Genomic DNA, 21,213 nt, shown 5'->3' on the forward strand with positions numbered 1-21,213 from the left:
GGGTTAGGCCTATTTTTTATTTGTGGGTTTGGAGTCCAGATTCTTCTCAGAATGGCTGATTTGACTGAAAGTGGGTTATTGATTTCCATTTATGTCATGTGCTTGAGATTGATCGTTCCGCTTAATCATAAGTTGCACAAAAAGGAAAAAGTACAAGGGTTCACGCATGGTCCCTCGGAATGGTAAGGGGTTTGAGTATTTGAGGAACGCCGGTTCAGACTGCAGAATTATCTTAGTTCCACAAGAGGGCGTTAGAACAGAACATTTGAACTTTTTGAACTACAAAAGTGGTGCTTTTGGCTTTCATTTGATGAATAAACCTGTTCACGCAGCTGACTTATTTCCTATCTAGATGGAAGAAAAATCAACTATTGAAAAAACAAAAAGTGTTAACTGTCCCAGTAGTGATGGCAGGTCTGCGCAGTAGCTCCGCCCGCAGCCGTGCGCCCTGAGTCCTCATTCAAAACAGAGCACAGCTGTTGTGAGGCGCATCGCCGTGTCCTTACATTAGCTCAGATTGTTAGCTGTCCCGTATCTCCCCCGTCTGCTCATGAACCCGCTGGAAACCCGGCTGCAGGGAGAGGAATACGGCGCATCTCGGTGAGTGGTGAGTGATATTTTCGTTTGCAGTGTTGTTGTGAGGTCCCCCGCCGCCATAAGTAAGTTAGCAGCTAACCTACCCCCCACGCACAGCTTCGGGTGGGTTTGTTTTTGAGCGAAGGATGCTCCCGAATGAAACTTAACCGGGATTCAGAATCATAGACTCAAGGGAATGACAATTCTTTACATCATCCAACTTTGTTTGCAAATTGAGTCAATAAGCTTTCATTTTGTTATCTTTTTAAAATCCCAGTCCGCGTGAATATACACAGACACCGCACCCACGAACAACGCGGAGCCAACACTTTGATTTGATGCTAATGTTAGTCGTGCGGTGCCCGCCTAGGCTAATGTTTTTAAGCTAGCATGAGTTGTTGCTGCAGTGTGCTAATGCGCCCTGTGATTAAAAAGATCGGCGAGCCCTAAAACCGATTAATTATGCTTTTACGTGAAGTCCTACTTTACGCGTGTTTGCAAACTGTTTGTCTTTGTCCCCGTGAGCGGGAGACTTTGCATGGACCGGGAGTGTGCAGAGTTAGCCATGCGGAGCTCGTCCTGTCCTCTCTGAACCCGTCATCAGTCAGTGGCGCTGATCTCGGGTACGTTTGCCTCCAGGGAGAGCTATGGGTGTGGCGTGGGCTCTCCCACGAACAATACTGCACACATCTTAAGCCCGCCTGCATTTGTCAGGAACAGCACATTATTGTGAATTTCTGAAAGACATGCCACATTTAGAAATGACCAATGTGAAGCTGTCATACTAAGACACTGGCTCACAGATACTAAGTACTTTTGGAGTGATGTGGCTGGCTTTGATCAATATATGAGGACAGAAATATCCATGGATAATCAAAGTCCATGGATAGCCCATCCACAGACTAAAATTTAAAGGCGTAGGAATGTGCCACAGTGTTCTGTGTGGAGCTGCTGTTCTCCAATGTTAACATATGACCTGGAGGTCACTGGTGCACTCTCATGACTTGCATGCCTTACAGTAATGTGGTGTCATGTTATGCAGAAAAGTCTGAACAAATCACTGAAGAGTTCAATAACATTCTTTGGTTAAAAAACAGAGAAACTCTAGTTATAAATGTCAGAAGACTGTGGCATGCACAGTGTGTGAAAGGGCTCCTACTAGACTTAACAGACAGAATGGGAAGTAAATAGTGTCATTGTATTGTTATGACTGTGGGTATAGTGGATTTGATCTTATAGTTTGTTTCAGTATTTTTTGTTTGGAAAATAGTCAACTGATGTTAAACATTGTTTTTGTATTTACTGATGTACAGTAAATATAGCTTGCGAGTAAGTGATAAATAAAAGTGATAACGTGAGTGTTTTTCATCTGCTTATATGAATTTGTCAAACCTTTTGTTAATATGCCCCCCTGGTAAGGTTCCATCTCACCTCCTCCACCTGAGTTAATCCAAGTGTACATGGGCCCATCTGCTCTGTACTGCTGTGGAACTGTTGAGTCCAAGGCCTGCTGTAAACGTGATTAGTTGGCGATTACATGTGTGTGCGTGAAATGAAACTCCCCTCACGCTCAGATCCCTGTGTTTACAAGAGAAAAGGATAAAACACGGTACAGCTTTGCATTTGCGTCATCCACTTGAAGCACTGGTCTTTCTCAGATGGAGTTTCTCTGATATACATTACACCATTGTTGCGTCATGCCTTTTGTCAAATGTTTGTGGATGAAATACAGCTGCTCTTATCCTCTGCTTTTAGAATTAGGCAGTTTATCAGAAAAAAAACTGACTTTTGTAGGAGCACTGGCATTACACAAAGGCACTGAAACATTTACTGATTAGATACTAAGTTGGAATAAAATATGCAATTTACGAAAAGGCTATTTTCCTTGTATTGTCAGGTGCATTTCGTGTCAAATATGGTCTGCATTTTGTGTCGAATATGGTCTGGTCAAATATGATTTTTGCAAATGTCTTTCTTAGCCTAATTTATTGTAGTTTTGAATCCTTGTTCCTGTAGTGACCCATGTATAGAGATACTAATTGCATATATTATCAATTATACTGCTAACCTATATAATTCTTGCAGATAGGCGACAAATAATAGACATAGTCATAACCTCTAGGCGAGAGATCTGGTCCCATCCCTAATGATTTACTGTTCTGTTGCTATAACGCTCTTAAGTTTTATTTGTGAATATATTTGTCATGTGGCTGGTGTTCAAAGCTAGCCCTGTTGCCTGGGCGACAGAACGTGCGTGTCTGCCACATTAATTCTGCGCAGATGGATTTGCACAGTCACATGTCGTCACACTTGTGCTCTGTGCATCTCCAGCCCTCTCTCCATCACTGGGAGACAGTAATCGGTAAACTTTAATCCTACCAAAACACCTAATTTTTTTGAAGAAGAGAACCTTTACTTCTCCAAAGTCTCAAACATTCCAGTAAAGCTAACTTTATCTTCATAATATGGTTGTTATGTAGTATAAAACTAGTTGTTTTGAAGAATCCCGCTGCCCTAATGTCTCATTTGTGGATGGTATTTCTGGTCTGAGGTGTGGGAGTTGTATGGGGGTGCATGGCTTTTGCTATCTTGGAGACTGACACCATACGTTTATCACTGCAGAGGCCTGTCTGATGAATGCACTACTTAGAGGGAAATGTGACCCCGCCTCCTCTCAGTGTTTGGTACCATATACCATGTGCTTCCTGTTGTGTTGTAATAACTACTTGTTTTGGAGAAGTGACTGAAGTGACTTAAAACAGCAATCTAGGGTACAACTGTAATGTAGACAGAGATTAGAGATTTGTATGGTACTGCACAATATTGATAATATTGATATAACAATTTTGTAGTTGAAATTTTGTAATAATTCCAAACATGTAATATACCACCACAGTCTTACTCAAAAATGAACAAGACTTGAATCTGATTATGATATGACTAAAGTCTGACCCCTCTAACTGGAGATTTATTGTGGGAGACACTTGACTCTTCCGGCTGACGTCTTGTTGCTCTTGTGGGTGTAGACAACAAAACATGTGGAGTGGGCAGCAGATGCAGTGTTTTCATAAGAGAGGGGTAAACTGAGCTGTAATAAAACTGTATAAACTGCACACTGCTAAAGATAGTATCAGCTGAAGCTGGTAAACATGTCACGGTTCTTCAGGTCTGCACTGAACCATAACTGTGGTTTTGCATCAAAAGGCACATTTTCCTCTCCCCACTGGTTTTAGTTTATTTACTTATACAAAACATTCAGTATTTTGTATATCATCTATAAAATGTGTCTTGATAATGCACGCAATGCTCATTCATACCATATTAACACGTGCAGGGCTTTGCCGTTTTAAATTAATCTTCAAAGATCATCTTTTTTTTTTTTTTTTATCTGTAGCCATGAACAGTATAGGGACCAATAGATCAATGTACTAAAGATGGACATTATTGGACTGAACTCATGATTTGTTGAGCCTCCACTGGGCCTTAAGTCTTTGACACTTTTCATTGTGGGCAGGGTCTGTTAATTGCCCAGCTGACAGTGCCTTTGGCCGTGAGCATTTTCACAAGTGCACAGATCTGTTTAGAATGTGAATAAGTTGAGATCTTAAGTGTTCAAATATGTTTATCACAACTTTTTCTCAAATAAATGAAGAGTCACCCACAGGGTTTCTCCTGGATTTGGGTTCTCCTATGTGTGACTGAATGAGCTAGTTGAACGATGACATATTGTATTACGTAGTCTTTTTTTTTCAGTGTCTCTTCTTTATCAGTTCTCTGGCAGGATGCAAGGCCGCTGACCACAAAGGCCTGATTCTTTTGGACAAAATTTAAAGTAATATTTTAATCTCAGAAATGTCCTTGAAATTTGAAATTGAATCCCAACTGATTGCTCTCATGCTCTCTCTGAAACTGAATGCACTCAGTGAAGTGAAAAAAGATTGCCCCTTCATCTGAATAAAATGTCTGTCAATCTTTTATGCAATCATTGCCTTTAATTTTTGAAAAGATATTTTGCAAACATATATTGATTCCAGTAAGGATGTGGGTATTATAAGTGTTCTAATTTAACCATTAGATAGTTTGACTTTAATATTTTCCTGATCACTTTGCCCTGAAGTCACTCGGACAAGCCATTTGTCGGTGGTGGGCCCTTCTTCAATGCTAGGGGTCATGAGGTCAAAGGTTAGTTCAGGAGCAGGGGGTATAGTAAAGCAGTTAAAGAGTGTAAAATACCAGCAATGAGGCACTAACTTAACCGACACTGAGGGCGCGATCTTTCTCACACGCATTTTGTGTCACATGCTTCTGCAGGCTGTGGGTGGTGGCACAAAAGTGTATTTAGGTAAACATAGCTCTAATTTGTTTGCCTTGTATAAGTCGTTTTCACCACAGCTTGTAAACTGAGTATTAACATGAGTGGGTGCATTTGTAACGGCCCGGGAAATAAGCTTTTAACCTAAGCCTGTCTTTGTGTGATGACTGTTTTTATAGACTTTTGAATGGATTCCAGGACTACCGCGATGCACAATAAGAGCCCTTTGAGGTGAAATTGCTTACTTTTGGTCCAGCGGTGGATAAACAGAGCTCTGCCTCGCCCTTCCACTTCCCTGCGCTTCGTCCCGATCCGATGCTTTGTGCCTCTTCTGTCTGTCTGATCCCTGGAGTTTTGGCTCAGAGCTACACCGTTAGCTAAGCCATGTTATGTCATGGAAACTTATGAACTTAAAGTGCAGCGCCGCCAAAGACAATAGATCACAAACATGGAAAGATAATTCAACACTGTTTTTCTCTGTTCTTTGAAAAGTATTGTTTGCCTCAACTTGCCTTCCCTCCACATAAAAAGAACATCTACATAAATGTGTTACCTGAAATCTTTTCCCTTTATTGTCCCAGCCTTATCCAGCAACAATAAATATCCAGTCTTACGTTTTTCTTTTTTTCTGCAAACCTTTTATCTCCAAATATATTTTCTTTGATCTATATTTTTACATCATAGTTGTTGCTTTGCTTTTCTGAATAGTATACTACAGCTACATATATATCTAGCCTTGCTTTTTATTCACATAAATGGTATTCCCGAGTTAAAAAACCCCAAACAAAACATTTTAGTTACATGCACTGCGGACTAGAAGAAGAAATAGTCATACGTTTTTCTCAAGTTTGACTTTGCACTTAACTGGCCCTGTTTTAGATGTAAATAGTGTAATTCTTCATAATAAAACCAGTGCATTTAGACCCATTGTATTACTTTTTACATTATTACTCAACTAGACGCTTGTCGATGGTTTGAGTTCAGGTAAAATGCCTGTGTGTCTGTCATCTCTGGGACAGTCACTGATGCAGTAGCAGCCCTGTTCAGTGTCGCCCTCATCATGTCCCGGCATGCACCAGCGGCCTGCACCCACATGCCCTCTACTTTTATGCATTACACATCACTAACTGTCAGACACCTGTTTATTTACAGCACTACATTGTACAGGCATGGGCGTTACAATGTGTACAGGGATTTCTAGAAGAATGAGTAAATGGCATCTTCATAACTAAAAAGACAGAGTACATTACACTTTTCAGTCACTCCCAAAACTACATCTACTCACTCCTCCTCTTCATATGGTCTATATAAATCTATAATTCCAATAAAATTTATAGTGCACTGTTGAAGGCACCATTGATCAATTCATTGACTGAATGACTACACCCCTTCCAGAAATTCTGCAGTGTCATTTCTGGTGCCACGGCGAAAATTACATTTGACAACAAAACATTGTCTACTCTCTCAAAATTCACACATTCGTTAACAATATCATCACCACATTCACAGCAATGTAGCTCCACGTAGTGACCATAGCTGCTGTGGATGATATCTCTCACACCTTCAGCTCTTCAGATTGGTGTCACAAATGTGCGCCAGCGGAAGTCATGAATGCCTTGGCTCTTAAATCATCAGTGTGGCATGCTGTGCTCTGCTGGTTTTCCTCTATTGTTTTAGTGTTTTAATTATTCATGAACTGCTCTCTGTTGCTACACATCTATTCACATTGCACTTGTTGGCTTATTTAGTTAAGGGCTAGCAAGCAACCACCAAGCAAAAGAACTACACACAACATAGCTAGCATAACCATAAAAGGAAAATTATTCACTGCCTTTTTTACCGCAGTGTTATCACCTGTGTTATATGGTATGGATCCAGGTGCAACCTTTTGTTTGGGACCCACACAAACTCTCTTAACTCCTGCAATAATTGAGAATGACCTGTTTTATATTTCCCATTGCCATCTATCTACATCGATTTTACTTAAAGGTAGATTTTCAGATACAACACTTTCTTTTTATCAGACTTTTGAATATAAATCTGGTTCACAGTAGATTTGAATTATGTCAGTGACATAGTGATTTTTTTTTGGCACATCACAGATATTATTTACATCCAGAAGTGAAGCCCAATTTATGGTTGTGCGTCAAATCGTCTGCGTCATGATGCAGACTCTGCCTTGAATCCCCTTCGCAGAGCGTCGACCAACGTGCACCTCTGAAATTTTGTAACTACACGTCGAACACATGCAAGACAGCAAGCGACACATTCAATAAGGGCTGTGATTGGTCCTCTCTACATCCGCTCTACATACATTTCCGGTACTCCGCTTTCCTGCTTCATTTTGTGTACATGAATGCAATCCTAGCCTCCTAGCGTTGTGGCAGTGAATTACTTTGTGGTGACTTGACCTTGATGCAGATCCATAGATGAAAAATGACGGCAACAATGCGACGATGGCAGTGTGCATTGAGTTGGCGCAGAACAGAACTATAATTCAACCTTTACTGCTGATTTTGAGATTGTTTGCTCTCTATGCACTGTATTACATACATACATTCATAAACTAGGTCAAAATATTTGCATTCTTATAAATTCTACTATATAATTCTGACTTGCAGTCCACCTCAATGTTCAACTGCAAGTTTTTAAGAATGTTATGACATAAATCCCATAAATACAAGGTATGTTTTATGACCTAACCTTGTTTCTTTGAACCTGAATACATAGCTTGTAGGCTATGTACGATAAATCACATATCATATTACACTGCGTAGTACTTTTTGAATACAATAGTGCCTGTTCTGTTTTTCACAGCTAGGTAAAGTGTGGAGCACTGGGGGGAGGAGGGGGGAGGGTGACATTGCCGATGGAAACAATGTCTTTCCTATTTTTAGTCAATAGATGAATGTTTGGATCCGCTTGTATCCTGTCTATGCTTGTCTTTTGACTGCAAGAGACCCAAACCAGAGCTGTCTCTGAGCAGCCACACAATATAAACTGCACAGCCCCTGGTCGTGGAGTGCCGGGAGGGGCGTGGTGTGGGGGGGCTTGTTTTGGGGGAGAGGAGGGGGGAGGGTTGAGTGAGACTGTCCTGAAACGATACAGCTGTTTGAATCTCAGCTGTTGCTTGGCCCCCATTGGAGTCAGTTTCCTCTTGCTCCTTTGTCTCTGGCCTGGTTTGTCTCTAAAACACACACATGCACATTACACACTCACACTACACACATACAGTGGACAGAAGGAGCACGCAGTGTAACATTTGTCTGAGAAACATCAAAGAATAAGTGTTTTATAGCTGCTTCAAGATGGCAGTTAGAACGCTTACCATATAAGTAAAAGATCCCACAAAACCTCTCCACATATGGGAAATCTCACTGTTTTTTTGTGTTGCTCTGTCACTGTTTGTTTCTTGTTACTTTTCTTGTTCATTAGTTCCACAATTTATAACAGGAGCCTTTGTGTAGTTCAGCTGATTTACTTGTAGTATTATTCCTGTGAAGCTACACCCTGTTCTTCCAGGGATACTTACTGTTTGTGGTCTCATCTTCATGATGGGAATAATTGGAGATGACAATTGCAGTATTTCTTTTCATAACTGCAACTGAACACTTGCTTTAGTAATGCTGCTTATCTCTGACTTGGTTGTTAGCCAAGATTACTATGGTTGATTTTTCTGACGTAGCGCTTGGTTTGAATTGAAAACTTAATCCCGCACCATGACCTTTGACATACTGACCTCTCCCACAAACAACTGCTGAGAGTGTCACTGTCTCTCTGGCCAAAGTAAATGGTCACATTGCCTCTTTTTTGATATATCAACTCTGTCGATGTGGAGCATGTAAGATAAAACTTTTTTTTTTTTTTTTTTTTAAACAAGCAACAAAGCAAAACTGTAGCTTGTAAAATACCCCAAAAATACTCATGGTGATATATCGATTAGAGCCCGACCGATATGGATTTTGCTGTGGCCGATATGAAACCGATATAATGGAAGTTGGAGCTGCCGATAGCCGATATAATCGCCGATATATATAGTGATGTAAAAATTCACTGTAAATGTTGAATTGTTTAAAAAACTTAGGTTTGGTTCTGGTGGATTTTAAATTGGGTTTATTTAGGCAACATTTATTGTTATTCTGCCTCTTTACATCATGTTTACAGACAGTAGGTTGGCTTAATGGCATTTTTGCATCACATTCTAGACACTAGTGATGGGTATTCCAGTTCTTTTTAGAGAACCGGCTCTTTTGGCTCGGCTCACTAAAAGCTGCTGGTTCTTTTGGCTCCCAAGTGGCTCTTCAGATTGTTTTGTTGCAAGCAGGACTAAAGCACGTCTAAAGCTGGACTGAATCAGGACTGAACCAGGTCTAAACCAGGACTGAAAAAGGACTAAACCGGGACTTATTTATTTGATGCTAAACTACAGTCAAATATGCTCGTTTTTTTTTTAAATCCTACGTACACGCAAATTTCTCAAAGTTTCGTTTTTAGCCGCTGCCGCTGTCAAACCACGAATCTGCACGCGGCGTGAAGAGAAAAAAAAGTGAGAGAAAGAGAAAACACGGCTCCCAATAAGGATCAGGCTCCCGTCGTTCCCTTCAAAGAGCCGATTCTAAGAGTCATTTCGTTCGCGACGGACCCATAACTAGTAAAGAAAGTAGCGCTATTAGCCTTTAGCCGTAAATACGTGCGCCGCGGTAATTAATTATATGCGCAAATGTCATAATTCACACGTCTGTTCACAGCTCATTTACATATCAGTGCAGGTCCAGTAGCAAATATACGGCCAATATAGTCACTTTAGAACAGACCAATAGAAAACAGTCTGTTTATGTGCGGGAGCTACAGCAGCTAACCCATAACAAATGACAAAAACTAGCTTCAGAGTCGACATATTTCCAACACTCACCGCTCATACAGGCTCCTCCTCACATCACAAATCTGCACTAATAAATGTCCTTTTAATCCAGACTCAAACCGATGGTCCGTAAAAAGAATATAATCTCAGTGTTTGGATCTGTGTCTGCGGGTGTAAACAAACACACGTGAGTGATGCGACTCTGTGGTGTGTTCAGGGACAGTACGGACACACACAGACAAATGACTCCGTAGATAAATACTGATGTGGAGCCACATATTAGGACATTTATCTGTCTGTAAATTGGATTAAATGAACAGAATGTAGAGAGTCTAAGCTTTATAACGAGGTATAACATGCCCACGTGAAATATCGGCCCCTATCAGCAAGCTATCGGCCGATATGCCTAAAGTTGCCCATATCAGCCTATAATATCGGCCAACCGATATATCGGTCGGGCTCTCATATCGATACAAAATCATTACTGTTTTGATACAAAATTCAGTGGCGCAATATAATTTGATATTTTAGCAGACTCCACAGGCATGCTGTGTTGGGAGAAGTCATAACCTGTGTGGGTGTATGCGGTCTGTTGGGCAGGTTCAAAGAGCTTCGTTATGGTTCAAGGCAGATCATTTTAGCTCCCAGATAACCATCAACAAAGCTGAAACCCACTCCCTGCTGTTCACAACTGTGGGCCGGAGAGGAGAGGCGTGTGTACAGCATGTTCTTTTAATCTGCACTTTCTTATGTGGTGAGAAAGTCCAGCGGGGCAGTTTAACTGAGGAACATTTGAGGACGATTTATATGAAGTATAAACTAAGTCTGCTTGGTGCTGAAACTGTGACAGAGAGAAAATAAACTCAAGTCTGATGATAACATTATAGCAGTAAGTGATGATTTTATGTTTCTCACTTCTTTTCTGAGTCTGACCTTGACCTGCTCGGAGGATAGTAGCTTCAGTGGACAACATCCATCACATGAAAATGCAGTGATCCTAAGGTGGTTCCAGGCACTCTAAAGTTTGTGTTTGGTAAATGCCTAAACTCCACTTCAGTAAATCTTTACCTTTTCAGCTTTGTACATATATTGGGTCATTAAACAAAGATGGCTTCCTATGGTCCGTTTGTTTGGAGACAGTAATAGACACCATTCTACTTTTACTCATTTTTCTTCACTTCACTTTTCATTTTTCCTATTAATTGATGTTCTGGGTGGAATGCTAAAAATAGGTCTCTATTTATTATTATTTGTTGCTTTATTTTTGTTGCATCGATCTAGATCTAGCAGCTGCTTACAAGAAATACATTGACCATTGTTTTTCCATTGATGAAGGTACAATGGATTTCCATAACTGTACAGGCAAGAAAATGTGACTGTACATCATTGGAATGATTGCAATGCCTGGTGTATTGACTTAAGCCATTGATTCGGTTTTTGTTTCTTTTTTCTTAATGGATAAGGTGTTGCCACAACAAAATTACTACTGTAAATGTGCTGCAATAATGCTTTTTAGAACTTATAATATAATTATATTTTATATAAATATATTTTCTTACAAAAACAGCAGGTTATTAATTATCTTTATTGATGCTGGAAATCCTTATCCAAAGATATTCCAACCAAAGATGATAAAGTTTATCACATGATTCAATTATAGCACCTGAATGATAAGTTGAGAACATAACCCACCTCCCTTCTCAAACAGTCTTTGATGTGTATCCAGTGAAGCAGCAAGTGAACTCAAAAGATCTGAATTTTAGTTGATACTGTCAGACTTGTAAACAGTCTGCTGGCAGCCGAAACCATCCAACTTCCTGTGGCTGGATTAGGCTGTTGTCATTTCTAGAAAGAGGGTATTGTTCAAACCAGAAGTGTGGGTATTTGTCTGTGTGTTTGCGCTCACATAATTGTACACTGTGTCAGGTTGTAGCATGTAGTGACTCTAAAGTCTCTCACAGGCCTGAAGGCACAGTCCATTACTTAGTCGTCTGTGTGTGGATGTGAAGTGGAGATGACATGTTATGGTTGCATGCAACATTGTTTGGGTGAATGCGGACATAGTTTTTGTTTGACGCTGCACTGTACAGAGGATATTAAGAGTTGTGTTTCAGAAGGAATGGCGGTGTGTGGAACAGTGTTTGACAAAATAATGACTGGAATAATAATAATAAAATAATGTTGTAGGTGTCACACTGTAAAAGAGGGGCTCATCAAATTACATGGTACAACTGACAAGTGACTGCACAGGCATGACTTATGGTGACATGCATAATATTGTATTGTTGTTTTAAAACTTGTGAAGATATCACCGTGATTTTTAAAAATCTTTGTCTGTCTTGTTTATGTTCATGATGCAATGTGAGGAAAAAGGATTACACTTAGCTATAATGATCAACCCAATGTGTCTGTTTAGTTAAAGACACTAGGGCTCTTTTAAGGCACTGAAGCTTGTGTTGAATCCATTACATTTCTATTGGCTTGCTCTTCCTCATATCAACAGAATGTCTTATCTTTTAAATGTCACTCAGGACACACTCCTGCTACACTAGTGTTTTTTCCGTGTGTGGTCTGCTGCTGACCAGTCCCCTCAGACTCATAGAGGAAGACATACAGATGCTATCAGCTTCCTGAGATAGACACTGTGCTTTTCGCCATTGTCCGAACCGCCTTTCCTTGTTAATATGCCGTGCAGGAAACACTATATCCACTCGTGGCCACTGCCAAGCTCTCAACTTCCTCTACTTCCTCTTTGCTTCCTCTCTCCACGCGTCTGTCGCCACATTCAGGTCATTAACTGCAGCTCTTGAACCTGCACGGACTGTGTGCTGCCACTGCTTAAGTCTATGGCCACAAATCAGGGCAGTGTTGGCACAGGCATGAACAGACTGTGATCTACTGCTGTGCCCACACGGGACATCCTTCTGCGGTGGGGGGCTGCCTCATACCTTTGCCACACGACTGGCACCCTCCTCTTTTAAGTGCCATTGACATAGAGCTATGAAAAGACACAATGACTAAATGCATTGGTTTTGATTAGAAAATCCAAAATATATATTCATGCAGGGCTGTTTTTGCTGTTTGTTGCGAGTTTTACTAATAGTTCTTTTCAAAACATCAAAGTGTTACATTTCATTGCTCAATGTTTCGGCTCAACAGTGGGTCGGTCTATCCACTGGAGGGTCTCTCTGCATTAGTGAAGCTATAGCGCAGAGCAGGGTAAAGGACAGCATCTAAAAAAAGCGCAATCACACTCGCAGTGCACACTGGTGCCACAGCACTAAAATGTATCAAGGGGAATTTCACAATTAGGGTTAAAGTAAAAGATCTTTTTAAAGCAGTTTCCAGTGTGTGACATGTCTCGGTTCTGCAAGATGAGCTGGTGTCGATTGTTCATTTTCCTTATAATACTTAAACCTTGCGATTTATGTTACAGAAATTTATTTTGACTTGATTTTAATGACTAAACTCTTCTAGGCCCTTCTTCTTCCTGTTGCTTAATGAGCATAAAGAGGAATAGAATCCGCAAATGTCATGAGTTCCACACTACACCACAGCTGTGTTACATGAAGAGTCAGCATCTTTCACTCTCTGTCTGCCCTCTCCTCATGACTTTTTTTTTTTCTCATGATGTTCAAAATTGTATAAATTTTTGTGACTGCCACAAATCATGCACTTTGTTTTGCTACTTTGATTTGGAGAATGTTGTCATGTTTCATCATGTCTTGTGATGTCTATTACACAAAATGTATTCCAGTCACATATACATATTCATGAGCTCATGAGTCAATGGACAAGAGCACAGCAGGTGACTGTCAAAAGGAGTGTTACTCCTCTGGCTTTTGACCTATTGATTCAGTGAAACCGCTTACAGTGACATTTATTTATTTACTCGGCAAAAGCAGAGTAAGCAGTGTGGAGGGCAAGATAATGGTCAATGTAAAATATATACCTGTACTTCTGATAGTATTAGGAAAGATAAAAAAGATCAAGAAACGTGCAATGTTTTAGTATGGACATGATGTGCTTGTTCAAAAGCTTTACATTAGAGAAAAGCACCATTTTCTGCTCAAAAATGTTAATCGTGATACATTCTTCTGGTATAGCCTTGATTATCACCTGGTACTGACCACTGCAGGAAGTTAGTACGCCCCACAGTCGCAATGCAAAAATGTTCTGTTCATTAACCCATCAACATGGAGGACAAAATGTTCTCTGCCAGACACATTCGTAAGTGGGAGACTGGTAAAACTGTCACTGGTTGTTATTTTCAAATAGCTTTTCTGTGTCTGAGATTAATATTACCTTGTAAAAGATTTTGTAGAGGTGACTTGACTTTGAGAGTATATTAAATGGACACGTTTTGAAAATTATTGTTTATGAAAAGGTACATTTCATAAGCAAGTTTCTCACTCAGCTCTGTGGTAACGCTGCTCTTTTTCTAGTCTGTCCCAGATTAGACCTCACACTGATTGACCTTCAGTGGGGCTCGTACATCAGCGGCATGTTAAGTGACGGTGTGAAGAGGCTGTTAGTCATGTACCCTCTTTCGCACACACATGCACGCACACAACCACACGTATCCTGGGCTTGGTGTGGACAGCCCATCCGCTGAAAGCTCTGTGTTGGTGTGGACGACCTGCTGTTATTAGAGCCTGAGTGTGATGGGCCCCTCCCTTAGAGCTCAGATCAATACTTTGGCCCCCGGAGGTTTGTCAGGACACGTCCTAATGGCAGCACTTTGACATAGTAGGTGTTTTATGTACCTTCAGGGTTTTCTTTGAACAATGCTGCTAATGAAATACTGACCAGGTTCCACATTTTATCAATGGTAAAATGTAATTAATCAGAAGTTTGGTTGGGCCATATCGCTGGTGGTATATTGTGATATGTTTGAGAATGCTATGAAATTTGGAATTGTGTGCTACCACACCCTTGACGATTTCTAAAATTTTTTTATGCTGTAATTGTTAGCCACATACTGTGACTTATGACCTCCTGACTCCAAACTGCAATCGAGTTTATTTTGACAAACTTAAATCTTTAGCTGTTTGAGTTTAACACTTGCACTGAATCATACTCTCACCTTTTGCATCACTTGGTGCTGCTTCATCACTCAGATTGGGACCTTTGTTATAAGAAACAACCAGAGCTGCAGTTCTGGAGCTGCTCTATCCCGTCAAGATCAAAATATTTGGTCCAGATTGTCAAATTTATTCAAATGCATGTCCATAAGCACATAAATCTACTATTCCCTCACATCATATCTCTCTACTGACCCACTTTGTTGGATGGGTGATATTGGTGATATTAACCCTTTTTTTCCCCCTTCGAACAGAGGAAGATCTTCACATTTTTATTGTTATCATATCCTATAAAATTTAAGAAATTGTAAATAATTGCCCAGCCCTACTCTCCCCTGCATCTGCAGAGGTGCACACTGCACCCAGTCCTACTGCCTCCTGCCTCCCTCTGCCTTTTGCCCCCCCCACTGCCTCCTGCCCCCCTCTGCATGTAGGGCACCAAGAAGACACTCATTTGTTTACTCGGTCCTTTTTAAACCAACCGCAGGCCCAGGACAGTCACTCATTTTGTCAGTGAGTCAGAGGCCTCCATTTAGCTCTGAGTTTGATGTGGGATTGTTTCTCCTTAGAAGTGTGGCCTATAGTTAACATCTCCATGAGCCAATCTGTTGAAGTCACTGAGTAGTACTCCATTTCCACTGACAAAAACTTCAGACTTGGCTACAGTTAGGTAGACTTTTGGATTCTCCTGCGATTGCCTCTCCAAATAATCTGCCTCCTAGCTTTCACTTTGAATATTGATTTTTATTTAACATGATTTAGCAGGATTTGCTTTCATATTTGCGTTAGTGGCTTGTGACTGGCTACATGTAACTAATTTGTATTTAAAAAGGTTATAATTTAATTTAATTATGAACTAAAAAAACTCAAATGATCTACTGATCATTTAAGATTACAACTCATTCTTGATAAAAATGTAATGATGTAATCTAAGTCAACTTTTTTCCACCTCAGTCTCTGCAAGTGTTTCCCCTCTTGCCGACTTTAGTACATTTTGTGTAAAAACATATAAACATTAGCCAAACATGCTACACATGCTAAGCACACTAATCCTCTGTGTGAGGCAGAGCAGAGACTTGCACCTTAAGACAGACGCAGTGGAAAGTAAACATGTGTACCTTCGCTCCTCTAAATGAGATTAGGCCTGGGACAGTCTGTTAGTGAGTTTGTTTGCTATATGTCTAATACGAGTATCTACTGTAGAAAGAATGTGTGTATTTTTCAACTCAGTGTTGCAAAAGAAAATTACTTCATCTATTGCTGCACGTTCAAACATAAACAGGCCATAAAATTACTAAAAACAAAAACCTTTCACATGTTTTGACATTTTTATTTGTTCAGTTTGTTCAGTCATCTAAAATTATATAATATTGCACATTTCATTATTTCCAAATCCACCTTTTTGTCTATGTTGTGTGTTCGCTCCATAGACTTGGAAAGGGCGACAACTTTGTTTTTGGACCACTATAATGAATACGAACTGCTCAAATGTACTTAGCCCATGTTGGTACACTCTGTTCCTTTGTGATGGAGCCAGTTTTGCAGACATTTCTTTTGTTTGAACTGCAGCATGTGAATGTGTGAACGCTGCAAGGCATGCTGGGAAAACGGGAGGAAGGCGAGCGAACGGTTTCTGATTCACCGCCACCTCTCGTGAGTCACTGATCACCGGTCCATCCTCCGCGACGTGCTCCGACTTGAGTCTTTCCACCCGCTCATGTCTATAAGCTGCTTCTTCCTCCAAACCCTCCAGTCTTATCTATGTGATGCACTGATAAATGTGAGCTAATGCCAGACAGTAACGCCATTCTGCAATGCCACAACATTAAGGAATAAACACAAAACTGTTCTATTATCTGTGGTGGCTTTTATGACTTTGCAAGGATCAGTCTGATTCAGCATTTTTCAAGTAACATAATGTCAATGCTACAGAAAGCCATACATTTACAATACATACATGAATTGCACTTTAGTTCAAACTGACTTTTCTTGCGTAAATTTGCTCCAAAAACTCATAGACAAACATGATGATTCACTCAAACTGCCATTTCTTTTCATTTTCTATGTGCCCACTTTGCACTGATGATAAATTCTGTTTTTCGAGATATTTTTATGTGGGTAGACATCATTACAAGCTAATAGCCGTCTTAATTTTAGACTCTACTTTTAGCTCATATTTAGTGTGGTTATAACTACAGCTTTCAGTGGACTATGGAGCACTCTAGTTGTACAGTAAGGGTTGTAATGGAGTGGAGTATTGTATGTTGTTTTGAAGTGTGAGGTGTGGCTGACTGACAGAGGCCCATAAAGGTTTAAATTTGAGAGTGCTGCTACAAATCCGTCCTGACTGCACCTAGTTTTTAGTTGGAGATGCTCTACTCTTTTAAGTCTTGGATCTGAATGGTGGAACACTTACATTTTATTCCGTAGTTTAAAGCTTAAATGCACTCTAAATGATCCTTGTAGCTTTTTAAACGTGTTCAAGGGGATGTGAGGACGTGGGCGTATACCTGGTGGCGTCTGAAGGCCAAATCTGCGATCATTCTGCATTTGTCTGCAGTCAATCACAAGTACTAGGTTTATCTTTGAGCCGAGTGAGACACCTACTGGTCAACTTAAATATTACAACAGAAGTAACATGCGCCAACAAATGACACTGAAAGCTACTTTTGTTCTCGCAGAATTGATTAACTGTGTTTACCCTAAATGCACGCGAGTTGGTATTGTGAATAGCGTTTTAGGGTTACAGGTGGCACTGAATTATTGCTGTATAAAACCATTATTATTTTGTTATATAAACTTGGGGTTCAACTGTTCAAGTAACCCACATGTTTGCATTCATATAAGCCCCAGGAAAAATGGGAGTAATACTTATTTTCTCATGACCCTTCCTTATTTCTAAGTTTAGTGGTGTAATTAATTGTGAAGTGCTTGACTAAATGTGTGAAAAGCTTGAGCTGTGGTGTAAAATATTCTTCTTCTGTGTTTTGTGCAGGAACCAAGAGAAGGACAGGACCTGACTGAGCAGGACACAAGCGTGCGGACCTTAACCCTGCACTATGCACATCTGACACACAGCCTGTAAGTCCTTTTAAAAGTTTGGAGAAATGATACTGTAATATATGATGCAGTGCACTATTTCATGTTTAATTGTGTAGTATTGAATAACATCAACATCTGAGTATGACTGGATAGAGCTCCCAGGTTAGCCGCGGGGTCTTAAAAGTCTTTAAAAGGTCTTAAATTTCATGTTCCTAAATTAAGGCCTTAAAAAGTCTTAAATTATGTTGTCCAAGTCTTATTTTTTTCACAAAGGTCTTAAATTTCATTAGCCTATTTTTTGTATTCTCAGCTGCAGTGCAATGTTAAATGGAGGGAGGAAAAAACAACAACGTGAAATCATGTAACGTGAATGAACGTTGAATTTGGAGTATGAGAGCAAAAGATACTTTGGTTTCTGGAGAGCAACAGTTTGTTGTTGAAAACATTAAATGGTTGAAGCACAATGTGAGACAAGATAATGTGAAAGGTTAGTTTGTCTTGTTAGAATGTTATAAATGATTTTTTGGCCATTTTACAAGCAATGCATACGACTATAAATGAGTTCTGAATGAGATATAATACAAGTATTTTTTGTAATTTAAAGCAGTGAGTAATGTTTTTCACCCACATAATGGGTATGATGTTGGTCTTAATTTTCATTTAAGTTGTCTTAAAAAGGTCTTAAAAAATCTTAAATTCGGGGTAGTCAAACCTGGTGGAGATTCAAGGAACCAGGGTATCCCCAACTCCCTTTGAGCCAACATTTTGTCCCTTTTTAATGTAAACTGATTTTTCTTTTGATATATTACTCACATTAAGAGTAAAATAATATTGATTATTGGATTCGCAGTTTATTTTAATTGACAAAGCTGTATAGCTTCAAAAGCTATGACACTAATGGAACCTTAATTTATTTCCTGATCATGTGATTTTTGAGGTTAATTCAGCCAATATCTCTTATGGCTCTTACTCCTACATCCTTTTTGTCATTGATAAACTGTGTTTGGTCGGAGTGGTAATACAATGTGCAAGTCACTGTTAAGAATCCAGTGGTAAAATGTTGATAAAATAAAAAAGTAATTTAATACATTCAAAGCTGTTTCCGCTAAATTATGCAGTATGTGTTTTCCTGTGCCGGGTTGTTCACTGCTGCTGAAAGTAAGTGAGAAAGTCTAGTGTGATGTAGTGCTGTTTGTCTGTGTACAACTTGTTGGAGGAAGTTAATGGATCTTAAAGAGGTGGTCATTTGTGCCAGTGCATGGAGGCAGACTCAGACAGATGGGCTCAGGAGTGCGTTTGGGGTCTTTAAGATTCAACGCACCTCCTATTGTCTTACTGTGCAATCTCTGTCCTCTTATCATAATCTGGCATACTACTGGGACAATGACTATATATTAGAAGTTGAAGTTATTGATCTTTCCTTTAAGATTGCCTTCCAAGCAAATTAGAAATATAATGCATTCTGTGAACAGATTTATCACTGAACCAGTTTAATAATCTACTGGCTTGTATTTTTAACTGTGTTGTCATAGTACTCAAATTTCAAACTCAATTTTCAAAAATCTATTTTCATTTTAAGCAAAAGGTTAAATAAAATAACATGGTAGTTTCTTACCATGGTACTTCATGATCTTGCAGTCTTATTACCTTTAATATTTTCAGTGTCGATACCTGGTGAATTTTTTTTAGCATCTCTTTAGTATTTTGGGTAACCAATTTTGGGTGTGTATTTCACTTTCTTTTTCTCTTTCTCTTTTTTATGATTTGTACCTAGTGAGTATGGCAATTCAAATGGTTGTCAACCACTACCCTGCTATTATAGTCTTTATTATTTACATACTTTAGTGAGAAGAACAGAATGAAGCCTGGGAATAAGGTGTAATCTTATGAGTGTTGGCAATAAGAAAAGAGACAGCTACCTCTCTACCTTTTACACTGTAGATCTGCTCCCAATGCCGAGCCTAAGCCACGTCTGCCCTCTGTGCACCCTAAGCAGAAAGCTCCATATGGCACCCACAGAGAGGTGAAAACTACTAGATAAACTGGGTTATTTTAAGCATCTTTTATTTATAATTTTATAAAATAAAGCATACATATGCTTAGTTATTAGTTTTGATGTTAATATTTGATTCTCAACACCCCTGTACCTGTTGATGTTTTCAGAGGGAGTGGTGGGTTTTGCTACTGCTGAGGACGATGAGAGGTCTCCTGCGCTGAAGATCAATGTTGTGGGAATGATGGACCTGCCCAATGGCCAATCAGGCATCACCACCATCGCTGCCACTCTCTCTGAGGTTAGCCAGGTTCATTTATAAATTACGCCTTATCTTCTGCATTACTCTCACAAACACAGAAAACTTCAGTCTGTACCTTCCTTTCCCCAGAAGAGCAGCAGCGCAGAGTCTCTGAGTGAAAAGGGCTCAGAGCTGAAGAAGAGTTTTGACGCCGTTGTGTTCGATGTGCTCAAGGTCACTCCCGAAGAATATGCAGTAAGTGGTCATATTTATGCTTACAACTCTCCTTCTTGGGACCACATTGACTTTTAGCAAAGATTTGTGGGAAGTGATGGTTGAGCAATGCATATTAAGAAATTATTATGTCTTTGATGTTTTTGCCCAGATTTTCATAAACCAAAATAAGATTTTTTTTTTTATATCAGTGAACAAAATTCACAAACTAGGTGCATGCTTTTGTGGTTCATTATTAATCAACAAAGTATAAAATAATAGAAAAAGAACAGACAAAGGAGAGTGCACTGATTCTAGTAATGTGTAGTCTGTGGCCACCAGGGGGCACTGTTTGTCTTCTCAGGGCAAACCGATGAGAAGTGATGAAAGGAATTGGAAAATGATTACCAAAACAAATAATTACTGTAAAATTCGCAATATTTAACTTGTGTTTTATTTGTCTAGGGCCAGATCACACTTATGGATGCTCCCGTATTCAAAGCCATCCAGCCAGAGGTGAGTAGCTTTTGGATCAAATAATTATAAGCTGGAGAAAAAGTTGGAAATTGTTATCAATACATTGAGAAGTACTTTTTTTGCTACAAATATGCTGTATTTCACTACACATAAGACACACTTTACATTTAGCTGAATATGTTTGCGTCATTGTGGTAATAGTGCCATTTGTTGGTTACTGCAGAGAATGTAGTACTTTTTTGCATTGTCTGATTTCTGTTCTTTTTAGCTCTTGCAGACAGCGCTCGTATGTAAGTTGTGTTTAAGGATGGCCACTGAGGTCTCTTGAAAACACTGTTTAAAACCACAGCTTAGTGCAGTGTGGTAGACCTGACCCCTGCTTTAAAAGCTCCACTTATCACTGTCTAGATCAGA

The 21,213-nt window shown here is 39.7% G+C and overlaps 1 protein-coding gene across 5 annotated transcripts in view; it reads left to right on the forward strand.

The window, feature by feature from the left end:
- Positions 1 to 352: 352 nt before the first annotated feature.
- Positions 353 to 21,213, forward strand: part of ralgps2 (Ral GEF with PH domain and SH3 binding motif 2) — a 64,701-nt gene continuing 43,840 nt past the window's right edge. For 2 of the 5 annotated variants that reach the window (XM_055164915.1, XM_020918727.2), the window contains exons 1-5: positions 362 to 607; positions 17,829 to 17,914; positions 20,039 to 20,169; positions 20,260 to 20,364; positions 20,788 to 20,838. In XM_055164915.1, coding sequence (XP_055020890.1) covers positions 20,110 to 20,169; positions 20,260 to 20,364; positions 20,788 to 20,838 — 216 coding nt within the window. In that variant the 5' untranslated portion in view covers positions 362 to 607; positions 17,829 to 17,914; positions 20,039 to 20,109. Of the gene's footprint in view, positions 608 to 17,828; positions 17,915 to 20,038; positions 20,170 to 20,259; positions 20,365 to 20,787; positions 20,839 to 21,213 lie in introns of all 5 variants that reach the window. The other 3 variants (XM_055164913.1, XM_055164914.1, XM_020918729.2) reach the window with 3 other exon arrangements.

This window comes from Boleophthalmus pectinirostris, unplaced genomic scaffold (genome assembly GCF_026225935.1).
Source record: "Boleophthalmus pectinirostris isolate CB_2022bp ecotype Guang Dong unplaced genomic scaffold, ASM2622593v1 HiC_scaffold_7, whole genome shotgun sequence".
In the NCBI taxonomy this organism is placed as follows: Eukaryota; Metazoa; Chordata; class Actinopteri; order Gobiiformes; family Gobiidae; genus Boleophthalmus; species Boleophthalmus pectinirostris.